This window comes from Chlamydotis macqueenii, chromosome 6 (assembly GCF_036417535.1).
Source record: "Chlamydotis macqueenii isolate bChlMac1 chromosome 6, bChlMac1.mat, whole genome shotgun sequence".
Lineage (NCBI taxonomy): Eukaryota > Metazoa > Chordata > Aves > Otidiformes > Otididae > Chlamydotis > Chlamydotis macqueenii.
The window spans coordinates 844,711-861,390 of record NC_141561.1 but is presented as its reverse complement, the minus strand read 5'-3'; the positions used below and the strand labels follow the sequence as shown (position 1 = coordinate 861,390).

Below are 16,680 nucleotides of genomic sequence, written 5' to 3'. Positions count from 1 at the left end.
AGCGCCCCGTCCGCAGCTGCGTCCCCACCCGGGCTGGGCTGCCTGCCGTCCCGCCCGCCGCCAAACCCTGACGCCCCGGGAGCACCCGTCCGGGCAGCTCCGTGCTTGCCCGGGGCTGAGTCGGCGGGGCCGCGGGCGGGGCGCCCAGCGCTGCCCCGGGGGCCGGGGCCGGGCCGGGCGGGTTTACTCCGGTGTTGGGTTACAGCGCGGGGTGGGGCGAGAGGAGCGGCGGCCGCGGCCCCCGCCCGCCCCTCCGCTCCTTGCGGGCACGGCGAGCGGCGGCGCGGCTGCTCCCTGCGGCCGCCCGGGGATGAGCGGGCTGCGGCGGCTGTTCCGCGGCAGCGGGCAAGCGCTGGCGTTCGTCTTCGCCGCCTCGGTCGCCTGGCTGCTCCTCGACATGGCCGCGCTCCGCCTCTCCCTCGGCGACGCCGGCGGGCGGCTGCTGCGGGAGGCGGCGGCGGGGCGCGGGCAGGGCGGCGGGCGGCAGCGGGCGCGGCCGTGGCGCGGCCCCGAGGCGCCGGCGGGCAGCAGCCGGCCCGACCCCGCCGGGCTCCGCCGCGCTTGGCGGCGCGGGGGCGGGGGCGGAGGCGGCCCGGCCGCCCGGACAGCCCCCCGGGAGCCCCCCCGGCCGCCGAGCCCCCCGCCCTCCGCCCCCGGGGGCCGGCCGGGAGGGCAGGGCGGGGAGCGGCCCGCGGGGGCTGGCCCGGCCCCGCCGGCGGGCTGGGCTGTCAGCTGGCGGGGCGGCGCGGGGACCGCCGCGGCACCGGCGGCCAGCAGAGCCCCGCCGGCGGACGGGGTGTCACCAGCCCCCGCCGGGCGCGGAGCCGGGCTGCAGGACACGCCGCCGCCTTCCCCGGCCCCCGGGCACCGCGCTGGGCTTGGGGCGGTGGCGGGGGGGCCCGGGGACGGGGAGGGGCAGCGGCCTGTCCCCACACCGGGCCGAACCGGCCTGCCCGCGCTGCCGGCAACGGGGCTGGGAGAGAAGGAAACCTCCTCCCCGCACCACCTCGGCCTTGTCAGCAAAGAGGGGGCGAGACCTGCCGGCCCCGCAGCCCCCCGTCCCGGGCCGGACTTCACAGCCAGCCGCGAACCGCGCGAGGAGCGGCCGCTCGCCGATGGCGAAGGCGATGGTGCCCGGACTGCGAACGCCACGGCGCTGGGTGGCTGGAACCGGACGCTGGGCGCGATGCCCGCAGCGGCTGCGGGGACACGTGCCACCGGCGAGGACGAGGACAAGGACGAGGATGGGCGGCAGCGGGCAGGCGGGAGCAGCCGCGCGGCCCACCTAGGTGACGGCCCACCAACGCACAGGGTCTTGTCCGTGGATGCGACGCTTGCCCCGAGAGACCCCCGAGCTCCCGGCCAGTTTGGGCACCCCGTTGCGGTCCCTGACGATAAACAAGAAGAAGCAAAAAGCAGGTGGAAAGAAGGAAACTTTAATGTCTACCTCAGCGATTTGATCCCCGTAGACCGAGCCATACCGGACACCAGGCCTGCCGGGTAAGAGCTGTGTCCCCTGTGCCAAAACCTGTGCCGCGCCCCTGGGAACCTGCCTGGTGGCTCCCGGGAGGGCCGGTGGGCGCACGGAGGCCTTCGCTCCACGTGTGCTCACGGTGAGATGGCTTTGCCTTTGCAGGCTAAGGGCAGCTTGTTGTTAGGGGTGAAACTGGGTAGCATTTGCGGGTCGTCCCTGCTGTCCAAAGAGGCTGGGGCACGCCAGGCAGCAGCAACAGGGCTCGTTTTATCTGGCTTGTCAGGCGCAGCACCGAGCACCGCTTGGTTTCGGTATTCGTGTGTCTGGTTCCTGGAGCGCTCCCGCACCCCACCAATTTGTGTCAGCGGCAGAAGCCCCCCTGCTCTCACACCTGCGAGCTGCCGCTGCCCGTCCCTCGAGGCAGAGGCACCCCACGGCCTCCCCAGCCTGAAGGGCCTGCTGGGCTCCCAGAGCCCCCGCAGGAGACAGAGCCACGCTGGGCGCTGGCACGATTGCACGCGCACACAGCGGCCTGCAGCCGAGGCCATCCGGGGGACGCGCCCAGGAGCCATCCTGTGCCAGCCCGTGCGCTGCAGAGCACTGCAGAGCTCTGCGGCTCAGGGGGCTTGGGTCTCTGGGCACGCGCGGGGAGGGACGCTGAGTTTTGATTTGGAAAACTGTCATTCTGTTACAGCTGTCCCCACGAGATGTGTAGCTGGTTCTGTAAATTTCAGTATGCGCCTCAAAACAGACAGTCCCTCCCCGTAGTCCCCGCAGAAAGGAAAAGGGTAAGGTGTGGGCAGCGCCTCGAAGGGGCGAGGGGCTCGAGGGGCCCCCTCTCCTGAGCTGCTGTGCCCGGGCAGCTGCCGGGGGGTCCAGGGAAGGTGCCAGCTCAGGTGAAGGGCAGGTTCATCTCTTGGACGCAGCTTTTCCTGCTGCAGCCGTCTCTCAGCCCCTTGGCAGCTGAGACCTGCCTGGTGCAGAGAGCCCGCCGTGTCCCTCTGCCCAGCTCGCAGGCCACAGGCACAGCGGGATGGGAGTTGAGCCGTGATTTGTCCAACATCCCAACGGACAATGCACAGGCATTCCCACGGCACCGTCGGTGCTCACCTGTGTGCCGAGATGAGGCCCTGCACGGAAAGAAACGGGGCGGGGAAGGAGGGAGACAAGTAGGGCTGCGTTCTGGTGGGCAGGGGATGGCATCTGCAGAAGTCACAGAAAAAGCCGTGGCGGCTCAAAGCCAGCTCTGTGTTGGACAGCAGAGCCCTGGAGCTGTGGGGCTGAAGCCACCTCCCTGGAGCACACGTAAGCGCAGCTCCCCTGCCTCCGGTGAGTGGCGCGCCTGCCCCGGAGGAGACGGCATTGCCGTCGGGGCGTCACGGCACGGGGAACGCCTTGGCCAAACAGGGGCGCGTCCCTGGCGGCGCTGCCTGGGGACGCATGCTGCCGCGCCGGGGCACGGGGAGCTTCCCTCTTGGCGTGGCAGGAATCGGGCCGCGGGGGCCAGCTCACGGCAGCGGCTGTTGGCAGCTCTTGGTGATCAAACAGCACGTTACTTTTTCGCTGGAGTCTTCCAGTCTCTCCCAGTTTAGACTCCAGTTCTGCTTGCGATCCTTGCTGGAGTGCTGGGCTAGACCACTGAAATCTAGCCAACAGGAGACTTGTCCTGCCACAGCCTTCAGTCTGCCCGTCCGCGTGCGATGCTTGCTGCTCTCTGAGCTTCGCTTGCCGTGCTGGTGCTTGCTGAGAGAAATACCGTTAGCTGGGGGTCAGCCATAACAAATCCATTGCTCTCCGCCTAGAAATCCTACTTCTTCAGGTAAGAAAGGAGAAAAAGATGTTCCTCAGTCTGAGTTTCCCGTCACCCTCGCGCGGAAGCCTTCCAGCTGCCTGGGGTACGCGCAGGCTTTGGCCAGAAGCTCGTTTGCTGCTCGTGAAGGGCTAAAGCGAAAAGTCCTCTTGGCAGGTACTGCCTGGCTGGGCACAGCCTCCACGGCCTGGCTCTCGGCTGCGTTTTCTCAGCTGCTCGGATCCCTCTCTCCGTGCAATGAAAGCTGTTGTGCTCAGCAGCCGTCTCCCACTTTATCCGTGGCCTCTGTCCCTCCTCCCGCCATGAGCTGCCTCCTTGGGTTCCCTGTAGGAGCACCTACAAATTAATCTCTTTTCTCCTGGTTTTGCTCTCCCTTGTCCCATTTCCTTCTCGAAAGTGACCTCTCTGGCAGTTCAGCCCCTGCCTCCTCTCTGTTGACGCGAGGAGTCCTGCCAGCACGCCCAAACCAACCCCCCGCGCCACAGAGAGGTCCCATCGCCATGGGCCAGCACCGTTACGGTTTCCAACCAAACCATGCCAGACAGCACATCCCCTCCTGGCTGTGCCGGCCCTGGACGCCGCCCGAAGTGAGCCGGCTGCAGGAGGAGGAGGAACGACACATCCCAAGGATTGCAGCAGAGAGGAACTCTGCGGCTGTTTTCACTTACCCAGAGCACTTCTGATGAGCTGCTGAGCCCTGAAACACCTCTGAGTTTTCTTCAAAACACCGTGCGGTCTGAGCTGCACAGTGCCCTGGCATCAGCGTCTGAGCCGGCACCGGCCGAACCCGAGGGCCCATTCGTCACAACAGGAGAACAAGAAGCCCGTTTTTGCGATGTTCAGTGTACCCGTCCCTGTTGTCTGTCTGTTGTTGCCGGCAGAGCGAGCGAACAGTGTTTTCATCCCAGAGAAATCCATCCGCAGATGGGCCGGTGCCTGTCCTGCCTGCAGGAGTTCTGCTCTGGAAGGACAGGAGAGAAAACCTGCTCCCGGACTCCAGCTAGCTGACGAGAGGGAGGAAGCGGGTCCCAGCAGTTCGTGGGTGTTCTGGGATAAGCCAGCGTGTCTGGAGGAGAGGAGCGCTCTGCCAGGCCTTCTGCAGGCATGGAGATCCGCTGGGAGACGGGAGAGCTGAGGGAGCCCCCTCCCCAAGGCACGCAGCGAAGCGGGTTTGGATTGCAGAGGGAAGGTGAGAAAAGCCGCTCACTGGCCTTTTCTTCAAACGCTGAAGACACAGGCCTGACCCAGCCACTGCGCTGGCGCAGGATAAAATGACAAACTTCCAGACACAGGAGAAAGGTCGCGCCCTCGGATCCGCTGGTACATATCGCTGGCTGCTTGCGAGGGAAGCGGGTGCCGCTCGGAGCCCCTGCACATGGGCTCAGGGCACAGCCGGCCGGGCCGGGGCGCCCCTGGGAGCTGTGGATGCTCGGGGTGCGAGATACGGGGCGCTCGGGGAGCAGACCCACCAGTACCCTCATATGTTAAATTGGGATGCTTGGATGTTTCCCCGTCCCCGACAGCCCCCTGAGTTAGGTGCAGAGGTTGGACTGGGAGACTCTTCCTCGCTGTCTGTGTGTTTGACAAGTTGCTGTGCTGGGTAACCCTTCACAGAATTGGCCGTTTCTCTGCTTTTTGAACATAATTCCCATTCTTTTTTCCCAGCAAGGCTCTCTCACACAGCCCGCGATCCCAAGCCCTGCGGGTGCTGGGAGCATCATGCGAGGGCACCCAGCGCGCGGGGATCCTTTCCCCACAGGAGTCCCCGGTGGTGCTGCAGAGCTGGGGTCAGCCGCGCTCCCCGGGGCCTCTGCGCTCTTTGCTCGTGGAGAGGAGATGTTACCACCCGGGGACAGGGAGTTAAAAAGAGGTCCCTGCCAGAAAGGAGGGAGTGCATCCTGTCCCCACGAGAGGGGCCCTGGGGCTGTGTGGGGAGTTCCCTCGCTCACCCTCTGCTCTCTCTCCTGACAAAATCCTGCTGCAGGGCTTGGCCAATTCCCTCCTCCCCAACAAACCCTAAGCCTGGAGATTTTCGGGGTGCAACCAGCCATCGCCTGTGAGCCCGTGTTGCCGTTGCAGGTGCTCTGAGCAGCGGGTTCACGACGACCTCCCGACCACCACCATCATCATGTGCTTCGTGGATGAGGTGTGGTCCACCCTGCTCCGCTCCGTTCACAGCGTCCTCAGCAGATCTCCTCCGCACCTGATTGAAGAAATCATTTTGGTGGACGACTTCAGCACTAAAGGTAGGTGAAGCTGCTTCTGCCTTTATGAAACTAATATAACTTGAGGCCGAAATATGATTTGTTCTCTGTAATCCAATTCTAATAGTAGAAAGAAATCGCATTTTCTCCTTTCGCCGTATTGAAGCGTGTCCCCAGCCGGCGCTGTTATCTTTCCAGACGAGGGGGATCAGAGGCCAGATGGGCGCTGGGGGGTGGCTGTGGCGGATCCAGCTGTGGCACCTGCACAGCACCCTGCTAGACTTTATCCTTCACATCCCTCCTGTCCTGGCTCACTCAAACAGCTGCCAAGTTTACAGCTGTGCGGTGCTGAGCTTACGCCCGTGCGCTGTTTTGCCAGCCCACCCGACCCGCGCATCCTCAGAGCTTGTGCGTTTAGAAACTGGAGGCTGTCCCCCTTCCCTGCGCATTTTCCAGAGCGGTGCCCCCTGTTTGCAGTGCCGGCAGCAGGGGAGGGACACCGTGCGTTCCCGGCTCGCTCAGAGAACGGGGTGGCTGCAGTAAACGCAGCGGGGAGCCAGGCATGTGTGTGCACGTGGTGGTTTTGTGTGCGTAGCCACAGATTGTACTGAACCTCTGCTTTGCAATGCTTTGGCTCTCTGCTGCCTTCAGCCCTTAAACGTTTAGGGATGATGTAATTTTCCAACTTGTGGTTCTTTGGGGAAAGTGCTGTCTCAGACAAACTTCAGAGCTCATGCCACGCGTACAAAGCACCTACAATGCAACAAGGCAGTAGGTGCAAAGAAGAGGAGAAAGACTCAATTTGCTCGTGTTAAAAATAATCATTAAGACCTATTCCTACTATTTCCCCTCAAAAGCGTCTGTTCAAGTTTCCTCTTTACTTTCTCCCTGTGGCTTCCCTCTCTATCTGCTCGTTAGCCAGTGAACTTCTGAATCGCTGGGTTTGCCACCGAAACCGCGCGAGTGCGGCTGAGTGACGGGGAGGTGTGCTCGGCACTGCTGCAATCCAAGTAGCAGCAGCAATACCCTGCAGCAAACGTGTCTGCAAATGATTCACCTCTGGAGCCTTTCAGGGCTTTTAACTGGCATTAAAATGCGGTTATATTCCCCTGGAGAACGGTGAAGAGCGTCAGTGAAGCCCGTGGGTGAGGGAGGCCGGGGTTCCTCCCCACAGACCAAATGACAAGCGGGTGGCTGGCCCCAAACGAAGCACCCTGAGTAGCAGCAGCCATGTGTGGCGGTCGAGGCTCCTGGGCTCCTCTGCCGGAGGGGAACTGCCCGCGAACAGGACCGTCCGCCATGCGAATCCCCCAAACCATGCACCAGAAGCCCTGCAGCTGTGCCCAGATGTGCACGCTCCAGGCCCAAGGACCCTGGTGTGTCTGGAGATGCTTCCAGGGAAAATCTGCCTGCTGCTTCTCACCCCTGGAAGTAGGTGTGAGATGGGTAAGTCAGCCTCGCCCTCTCCTTCTCCTCCTCTGCAGAGTACCTCAAGGAGATGCTGGACAAGTACATGTCACAGTTCCCAAAAGTGAAGATCCTCCATCTCAAGGAGAGGCACGGTCTGATACGGGCCAGACTGGCGGGAGCGGAGATCGCCAAAGGTAGGACGAGAGCCCGCTTACAGCCCTGTCTGGGCCCCCCGAGAGGTGCCAATGGCCATCTCCAGCGCTGGGTTTTAGTCCCCTCCTGCTGAGCTGAGGGCGTCTCTTGGGTGCGCGAAGCACAAGGGTCTGACGAGGGGGTGAGCTGTGGCTTGTCCGGCACCTCAGCGCAGCCCTAGCAAGCCGCAGTTGAGATCTCCCGTCGTGCCCCCTTGGCTCCGCAGCCTGCACAGGCCAGGCTGTGCCGGCACCAAAACGGCCATTTCTGCCGGGAGCTGCCCTGCTTCGCTCTCAGGCTGCGGTGGCCGTGCTCTGGGCTATGGCTGGGGGGGTTTTGGGAGCCGTGGAGGGTGACGGTGCCATCAGCGGCATCCCAAGCCCGCGGGGAGGCCGGCCGGCGTGGGAGGAGGACGGGGCGCCAGAGGCCTGACGCTGCCCCGGCCTCTGCCGCAGGCGCCGTCCTGACGTTCCTGGACTCGCACGTGGAGTGCAACGTGGGGTGGCTGGAGCCGCTGCTGGAGAGGGTGCGCCTGAGCCGCGCCAAGGTGGCCTGCCCCGTCATCGAGGTCATCAGCGACAAGGACATGAGGTAGGGTGGCTCGCGCCCCTGGGAAACCCAAAATCCATGCCAGTGACTTGAGCAAAACCTCTTACTGGGACCACCAGTGCATTAATTACACAAAGGCACAGGTCCAGCCCTCCTCACTGGCCTTCAGCGGCCTTTCACAAGGGATACGTAGCGCTGATGTACACCAGAAATTAATACTAGCTGTGGATGTGGCCCCTTCATTTATCGCACACACCTTTTCCCTTTTTCATCATTTTTAGTACATGAAGAGGATTCCTGATGAAATTTGTTAAAATCCTGTTGTAATTATGTATAGATATTCATCTTCACTCATTAAGGGTGACATTTCAATCAGGAATGTGACTCAGAATTAGTCATCCTGGTCTTTTCTCCATTCAGTTACATGACCGTGGACAACTTTCAGCGTGGGATTTTTACTTGGCCAATGAATTTTGGATGGAGGCAGATTCCACAAGAGGTCGTTGAGAGAAATAAAATCAAGGAGACTGATATCATAAGGTAAAAAAAAGCACGTCAGAGCTTTGTGAACCAACCTGTTCCTTTGTTAATAATTTAGCAACAAAGGCTCCTTTCAGGCCAAATGTCGTTCCTTTGCTCGTAAGGACAACAGAGGCGGTGGTACACGGTGGGCAATCCCATCGGCAGAGCCCAGCAAGCCTTTCTCACCACTTATGGCACTGCTGGTGTTTGGCCGGTGCTGCAAGGGCCGGGGAACGTGCCATCCTCCCTCCCTTCCATGCCCCATTACGGCTTTCAGACTGGGTAAAGCCACCCTAGTGTGGTCTGTTTTAACGTTGCATCTGTCAGCCCGCGGTGAAGTGACAAATGGTGTGGTCCTTGCTGTCTCCGTAAGTACAGGCTCAGGCACTGTCCCTGAGCATTTAGTAGTCCACAGCTTCTCAATGATTTCCTCGTCAAAGCAAGGGGAAAGGGACGGGTGCTTCCCGACCAGCCGACATGCCGTGTGGCTTCTCTTCCCAGGTGCCCGGTCATGGCAGGTGGCCTGTTTTCCATCGATAAGAAGTATTTTTTTGAGCTGGGGACATACGACCCAGGACTGGATGTTTGGGGAGGTGAAAATATGGAGATTTCATTCAAGGTACGTTGCTCTCGGCAGCCCATCCCGCGTGCCTGTGTCCCCGCCAGCCTGGCGTGGGTGATGGGGCTCAGCTGGGGGCTCCCCAGGGCAGCCTTGTGCTGGAGACCCTGTTCCTCCTGGCAGCTTGCTGATGTCTCTCCTTCTCTTCTGGCTAGCACAAAGCCAGCACCTGACATTTGCTGGTGTTTCTATCAAAGGAACTTCTTGTTTCTCAGGTCTGGATGTGTGGGGGAGAGATTGAGATTGTTCCATGCTCCAGAGTTGGGCACATTTTCAGGAACGACAATCCTTACTCCTTCCCGAAAGACCGGGTGAGAACGGTGGAGAGGAACTTGGCCCGTGTTGCGGAGGTCTGGCTGGATGAGTACAAGGAGTTATTCTACGGCCACGCTTACCACTTAGTCTTGAAGAACCTGGATGTCGGCAACCTTACTCAGCAAATCCAACTGCGGAAGAAGCTTCAGTGCAAAAGTTTCTCCTGGTACTTGGAGAACGTCTACCCGGACCTGGAAGCTCCCCTGGTGAAAGCCAGCGGGCTGGTACGTAGCCAAAGGGATTGCTATCTTTCATTTACATTTTTGATGGCTGGCAAGATGCTTGGTGGCACGCCAGTGTGCTGCCTCTCAGTTACTTCCCTGGCATTTGGTAATGTGATCGGATATTTAGTGTGTCGTAGAGTCACAGACGGTTTGGGTGGGAAGGGAGCGTTAAAGCCCACCCAGCCCAACCCCCTGCCAGGAGCAGGGACATCTCTAACCGGATCAGGTTGCTCAGAGCCCCGTCCGGCCTGGCCTGGGATGTTTCCAGGGATGGGGCACCCCGCCGTGTCCCTCAGCGCAGAACGTTCCCTCCCGCTGTCCGGCCCGGCCCCGCTCCCGCGGCGGCCCTGCAGCGCCGCCGGCCGCCAGCAGAGGGCGGCAGCGTCCCGCGTCTGCTCCGCAGGGCGGCAGCGGGTCGCTCCGGAACGGAGCGCGGGTGCGCGGCCGGGCCCGGGACGGAACGTTTCCCGCTGAGGGCGGTGGGGCACCGGAACAGGTTGCCCAGAGCGATGGTGGATGCCCCATCCCTGGAAACATTCCAGGCCAGGTTGGCCGGGGCTCTGAGCAACCTGATCCGGTTGGAGATGTCCCTGCTCCTGGCAGGGGGTTGGACTGGGTGGGCTTTAACGGCCCCTTCCCACCCAAACCATCCCGTGATTCTGAATCTTGCCTAGCCCTGAGCCTCAGCAGAGTGTCAGCTGCTGCTCTGATCGTTCAGAGACCTCACCCCAGCAAGGATCCAGCACTGACTGCAAACCAGTTATAACCGCAGTAACAAAAGTAAAATACCTCATTTGCCAGAAAAATTACAGCAGCGGCAGGAACCAAAACTAAAGGCTTTGCTGCCCTCCCCACCCGTCCTTGTCTCCCCGAGCCACAGCAGGAGCAGCACTTGCCGAGAGGAGGTGGCCAGGAGCCGCTGACCACAGGGCTGGCACGGCGCGGGGAGCGAGAACAAGAGCTGCCTGTCCCCTCCGTCCCTGCCAGGGCTGCACCGGCCCGTCTGGGAGCCGGCGGAAAGCAAAGCAGCCCTTTGGCCGTGCTTCAGGCTTGTCTGTGGGCCAAGGGCGTAGCGTGAAGGTTCCCCGTCACGGGGATCCCTAGGGATCGGGTCCGGCTCTCTGCCGGGGGCAGCTGGTGCGTTACTGTTACCATCGAGGTGGGAAGGTGTGGGAGGGCAGCTCTGCAGAGAGCAGGGGCAGGGACGCCACGCTTCCTCTGGGAAGCTTGGCGCTCGTGGAAAGGCTGTAGGAAGCTCCTGGTTTCGGGCACTTCAGCGAATTAAGAGCTGAGCATCCCTTCGGACATATCCGTCCGTCTCAGTGTGACAGCAGCGGCGGTCGCTGCTCGGAACGGCTGCAGGCACGCGAACTGAGGGCTGCCTGCTGGGGACTGTTGGCTGTCCGCTCCCGGCTGTCGTGTGGCTGAAAGCCTGCATCCCTGCGTTCCTTCTGCAGAGCACGCTCTGGATTAGGCTGAGGGCTTCAGTGAAACACTGGCTTCAGTGACGTCTTTAAAAAGGAATTAGCAGAGTAGTCTTGACGACGTAAACAATTGGATATTTCATGAGAAATATTTACTTTTTCAGCTCTTTTGTTTCAGTTGGAGCAATAAGCCTTCCTGTCAAGTTCGGTGCAAAGCAGTTAGATGACACAGAGAGCGCTTTGTTTCAACCGAACCAAAACCTCTGCTTGTCAGAGGTGTGTGTGAAAATTTTCAAGATGTTGCCTTGCGTTGTCCTGATGCAGGCCACCTGAATCACTCTTTATCTTCATTCTCAAGATTTAATAGGGCGGAAAATCTTTTTCAGCTAGCTCTGCAAATTCTAACTTACTGGAGAACTGTTTTCTGAATAGCCTGAATATTTATTGGCTGTGATTAATTCATAAGTTCCTCAGAAATTCTGAAAGAAGGAGAAGGAATGACATTTGCAAGGAGCCGGAGGTGTGAGCGGCCCCGACTGACGCACCGCCGGGGCTGTCTGAGGAGCCGGTCCCTGCAGACTGCGGCTGGCCGAGCCCTCTGCGTCTGTCAGTGCCTGCAGCACGGTGGGCTTCAGCCCAGGAACCGGGGGCTGTCAGAGCTCAGTCCAGTGTTTTCAGCTTTCCCATGTCACCTCCCGTGCTCCTGAGCACGGCATTAGGGAAATGCCCCTTGCAGAGCTCTGGCCATGGGGTGCCGGCTCACTGCGGGGGGACGGCTGCAGGGAGAAAGGGCAGAGAGAAGCGGAGTGGAGGAGCAAGAGCCTGACGCTCCGTCGCAGCGAGCTGGGGGCTGAGCACACAGCTCAGAGAAACATCTGGTCTGCGCTGCCCAGGGTGCAGTGCTCACGCGTGCTCTCTTTCTCCCTGCCGGCGCGAGGTGATGGCAGCTCAGTTAAAAACAGCTCGATGATGGCGTTCCTGCCAGGGCTCCCCGCTCTGCGGGGGCCGCAGCTGCGTTTCCCCGTCGACTGGGGTGCAAGGACAGCCAACCTGGGTGGAAAACAGGAGGAGCAACCTCGGGGTGAGGCACCGAGCCTGTCACATATGGTGATGGAGCCGTTCCCCAGGGCCCCTTCCCCAGACCGAACCCACCCCAGGGGTCCACGACGGGTGACTGGAGCCCAGGGCCCCTTGCCTCAGCTGGGATGGGACCAGCCGGAGCCAGGATCGGGCCACCGGGCGCTTGCGTCGGCTGCACGCAGTGGCTGCCCGGCCTCCTTCACGGTGCGGCAACAGGAAGGATTCTGCAGTTGATCCTGCTGGGAGCTGTTGTGTTGGGGATTTGCAGAACAGGAATATTAGCGATGTCCAAAAAAAAACCGACAAAAAGAATGTGTCTCATCAAGCCTTGACGGTTTCTGGAAAGGGCTAGTGTCAAACACGTGTAATGAACCAGATGTGCGTTTACACCCCGCTGCGAGGGCCGTGACACATCAGCTCTGCTCCACGCGGCGCAGTGGGCAGTGTTCATCAGTCCTGTGAATCCAGCCGGCTCACTGGAGTGTAGCAGCCTCTCCTCTTATGTCTAAACGTGCATTCTGTTGCTGTTTTGCAGCTTGTTAACGTAGCCATGGCAAGGTGCATCGCTGTGGCAAACACCACGCTGGCTTTCGAGGCGTGCGACGTTAACAACCAGGTAAGGACACCCTGCACGCTGAGCGTGGAATGCTCCTGTGTGCGTAGGGCTCCCGTACGTCCCGACGGCGGCCTGTCCCCTCCCCGGGAGCTGATGGCGGGGGACGTGGCCAAGCCACGCGTGGGAGCAGCGAGGGGCAGGAATTGCCTCTGTCTGCAAAGCCTGTAGCCAAGCAACGACCCCAGAACCAGCAAATCCAGCTGGAAGGGGAACGTTTGATAAAGCCGTGAGTGTGTTTGTGAGGATTGGGAGAAATGTTTAAATGCAAGCCAGTGGTTTGTGTGCTCCTGCAGACACCCAGCCACGGTGGACAGTCTTCCCATGGATCACGGCTTTCCTTATGCCCCGTTCCTGGGTGAGGGTGGGAGGAAGGGGAGGAAAGCCTCTGCTTGCCAGCCCCGAGCAGCCATCCCAGCCGGGGGAAGGCGAGCAGGCTCACAGCTCACCCCCGTCCCTCCCCGCAGAACCAGAAGTTCAACTACACCTGGCTGAGGCTGATCCGGCACGGAGAGCTCTGCGTCGCCGCTGCCGGCGCAGCGGGAGCGCTGGGCCTGCACCGCTGCGAGGACGGGAGCCGCAGCATGGCATGGCTGCACAGGTCACTGGCCGCCTTCCAGCCGGAGCTGGTAAGTGGAGCGCTGGCGAGGGCAGCCCCCGCTGCGGCCCGCCATCCCCGCTTCGCGTTAGCATGTGGGTGTGCCGACGGACGGGCAGCCTCAGCCCGGCGCGGTGCGCGCAGCGTGCCCTGGCCCTCTGTCCTGGCTTTGCCAAAGCCGTCTCTTGGGGACAGAGACACGTGCCCTGCTGTTGAGGTGTATCCATCCAAACGGCGTGCGTCCTGACGCCCCGGCAGCACGCGCCCCAGCGCTGGGGACACGCTGGTCACGCCAAGGCGTTCGCTCTGGCAGGGCTCTGCGCTGCCTGCACGGCAGTAACGAAACACCCCGGTTTTACATAAAAAACGTCAATAGCGCTTACGTGGAGATCACTTGATATTGATTGGCTTCCGCTCACAGTGGTTTTTAAAAGAAAGCATTTATGAAAAGGAAAAGAATGGATACTTACGTGGTATGACCTGCTCTGCAAAAAGCAAGAGTTGCGACTGTATCTCTGTCAGCCTGGTGTAGGTAGTTGTCCAAAATGCTGTGACATGGCATATTTTATATTTAAGAAAGAAATACTCTTAATTTAAGAAAGAAAAAATGTGGCTGTTATACACTTGTCATATCCACAGGTTCCCATTCCTCTTTAGTCTGAAAAAACCCTTTCAAATCCAGAAGACTGCAGCACCAAGGCTCACCTTGGGTGTTTTGTGAAAACCAGGTGAAAATTGTCACCCGCTTAGGAGCCCAGACAGCGTTAGCAGTGCACAGGCAGTTCTTGTCTCTGGTTCCAGCCTGAGCTCGCTGTGAGTCGGATGTATTTGCTGTTCTCTGCCGGAACGGCACTGGGCGCAGGCCGATGCTCCCGGCCGCAGCAGGGGCGGCTCTGGCAGCCCTGAGGCGCGGGCACCGTCACGGTGCCTGGGGACAGGCGGCCTCGGTGGCTGTGGTTGCAGCAGCCTTTACTGGTGCCAGCAGTGGGAGTGTGAAGAGCAGCTCGATGGCTGGTGAGTGCTGCCTGCAGGAGTTGCGATGCTTTACCTTCTGCTGTCGCGTTGTGCCGTGCTAATGGTGTGGCGCGCATTTACGACACGCACAGAGAGTCGGCTGTTCCCCGGGCAGCGCTACCTGTCACTCCGGGAGTGTGTCATCCAGCTGTGAGCCAGCTGACCACAGGACACGCTGCAGTGCTGGGGGTGACACAGAAATGTCCCTTGCCTTCGACAGCACGTGCGGCATCGCCTTGCTGGCCGCGGGGGTTAAGCAGATAAAGCCGACAGATGTGGAAAGCAAAAGGATGGAGATCACGCAGATTCTTCATTCTTTCATAATCTAATTTCCTGCCCCAGCGTTTGAACCGCGTTGCTGCGTTACGTGGCATCCCTGTCAGCGCAGTAAGTGTGCTCTGAGTCCATCAGCCGAGAAACTCCGAAACGCTCAAGTCGGTCTCCTGCTGTACGCTCCCCTAGATTGCAAGTACCGTCTGGAGCGATTGCCTTTGCACGGTAATTACTGGTCGGCCAGCCAGAGAACTGACCTTTCCATGGCCAGTGTAGGAAAAGCCGTGCAGCGCAGAAGGTACGGTCTGATCCTGGCTCCGCAACAGGTGTGGGCCTTGGATCCCACCCCAAAAGTCCCTGTAAGTCAGCAAAGATCTTACGTCTTAAGAAAATGCAGGGAAAAAAGGGCACACTATAAAGAATCAAGCTTTCTCAGTGGAAAAAGAGAGCTACTGCTGCTGCCTGAGTCCCGCTACCTAAAGCCCCCTCTCTCTCCCCCGCAGACAGACCACATCATCTCCGAGCACCTCCAGCAGCCCGCGTGCTTGGAAGTGGATCCCTCTCGCACAGCCCTGCGGGTGAATGCCTGCGACTCCGCAAATCCTTATCAGAAGTGGCAGTTTGGCAATTACTATGCAGACTGAAGGGAACCCAGCTGAACCAGAGACGCTGTGTGTCCAGCAAGGGCTTCTCTGCGAGTTGTGACAGCAATTACAAAACTGGGGGTTCATTTCCAAATGCTAATTGAAATCCGCGATTTAAACCAGCACACTGAGAGATGAGAACACCACGAGCAGCACATCTGGTTTGACGATGTCTGGACCAGCCAGGCGTGTTTCTCCCTTGCTGTGGGAGACTTTGGCAAAACCTCAAGTACTTTTCTGTATTATTAAACGGAAATATTTTCTGAAGTCCCCCATCCTGCTGTAAGCAAACTTTCATCAGTTCCCCCCAGGCGGCAGCAGCAGCTACAGAAACACTTCCAGGCTCTGTAGTCTGTAAACAGCAAATTGGGCTGCGTATTCTTCCACAGCCTGAGAAAATGGGAGTTTATTGACCAACACATTAAAAAAAAATCCATCCAACAAGTCGTGCTGGGTCTGGCCGCAGGATCCTGCCCTGCGGGACCCATTGCCTCTGACAGAGGAGTGTCAGGGTTCCGTTAGGAATTGACTGCTTATCGGAAAAGCCTTCTTTTAATAATGGGAGGGAATTGTGGGTCGATAAGCCACCCAGCAGAGGAGGTAAACTGCGGGCTGCGGAAGAAGCAACGCACACGCCTTGCCCGCCCCCACAGCCTCCCCAAGCCCCCCCAGTTTTTTAGGGGCTCCTGCGGGACCGCTGCCGCTTTCCTCAGCCCCCGGCTGGCCGCAGCATTGAGTTGTGCTGGTGCCTGTGCCAGAGCCCGGTGATGCTCGCTGCAGCCCCAAGCAGGGTGGCTCGCCCCGCTTCTGGCAGGGCTTTCCCAGGGGAAGGCTCACCCCTGTCCCCATCGCGATGTCCCCTACCGCGGGCAGAGGGAGGGCAGAGACCTCCGGCAGGACGTCTCACAACCCCAAACTTCTACCCACCGGTGCTCAGGATGGATGAAAACACCCGCTGAAGACAGTGAGGGCTTTTCCTCAAAAAGGGCTGCAGAACACAAGAGCGTGTGCATGCACACGTGTGTGGGTACGCGCGTGTCACAGGGACTGTTGCAGAGGTGAGCGCAGCACGAGACGGCCACTGCACTGCCCGGGCTGCACGGGGCGGCCACGCTCTGCACACCCAAAGTCCCTCTGAACTTACTTGCCTGGGCAAATATTTTTTTTTACTGTGAACCTTTCTATCTCCAGAAGCCGTCACTGGTTTTTGAAGGGACAGATGTGACAGGAGAGTAAATTGAGCTGTGACAAGACAGTGAGATCCAGGATATGTAACAGCGATGTGTCCCAGGCAGGATTTCTTCCCGCGTTTCCGTTGGGAAGTTCCCGCTGTGGGAGGCTGCTCCCCGTACGGCTGCGGCATTGCTGGGGAAGGCAGCGCTTCACCTCCTGCCCCCCACCCTGCCCTGGGCTGAGGGGCTTCTCCAGCACAACCCGGTGGGGACATGTGGGGCTGAGCATCACGCTGGCGTCCCACGCCGCTGTGGACCTCAGCCGAGCCGCCACCGTCCCGCGTTACAAAACCCCTCATACCTCTCCCTGGGCTTTTCAGCAGGCCCCAGCAGAACCTTACCTCTCCCGGGGCAGATCAGTGCTGACAGCGTCTGACAGGCTCAGTCTGCCAAAATACGGACTGGCCCAGCAGATTTTCCCAGTTGGCTCCTATTCCAGCTGTCTCTGTGATTTTCTCCCCCTCCTTCAGTGCAGCTAGCCTG

General features: G+C 60.1%; 1 protein-coding gene across 1 annotated transcript; it reads left to right on the top strand.

Moving 5' to 3' along the window:
* The first annotated feature begins 310 nt into the window (after positions 1-310).
* On the top strand, positions 311-15,232 carry GALNT5 (polypeptide N-acetylgalactosaminyltransferase 5). The gene is made up of 10 exons (XM_086750881.1): positions 311-1,500; positions 5,364-5,530; positions 6,973-7,092; positions 7,546-7,681; positions 8,060-8,179; positions 8,663-8,780; positions 8,996-9,319; positions 12,359-12,439; positions 12,904-13,065; positions 14,825-15,232. The coding sequence occupies exons 1-10, from the start codon at positions 311-313 to the stop codon at positions 14,963-14,965; spliced, it is 2,559 nt and encodes an 852-aa protein (XP_086607007.1). The 3' UTR covers positions 14,966-15,232.
* Positions 15,233-16,680: the final 1,448 nt, after the last annotated feature.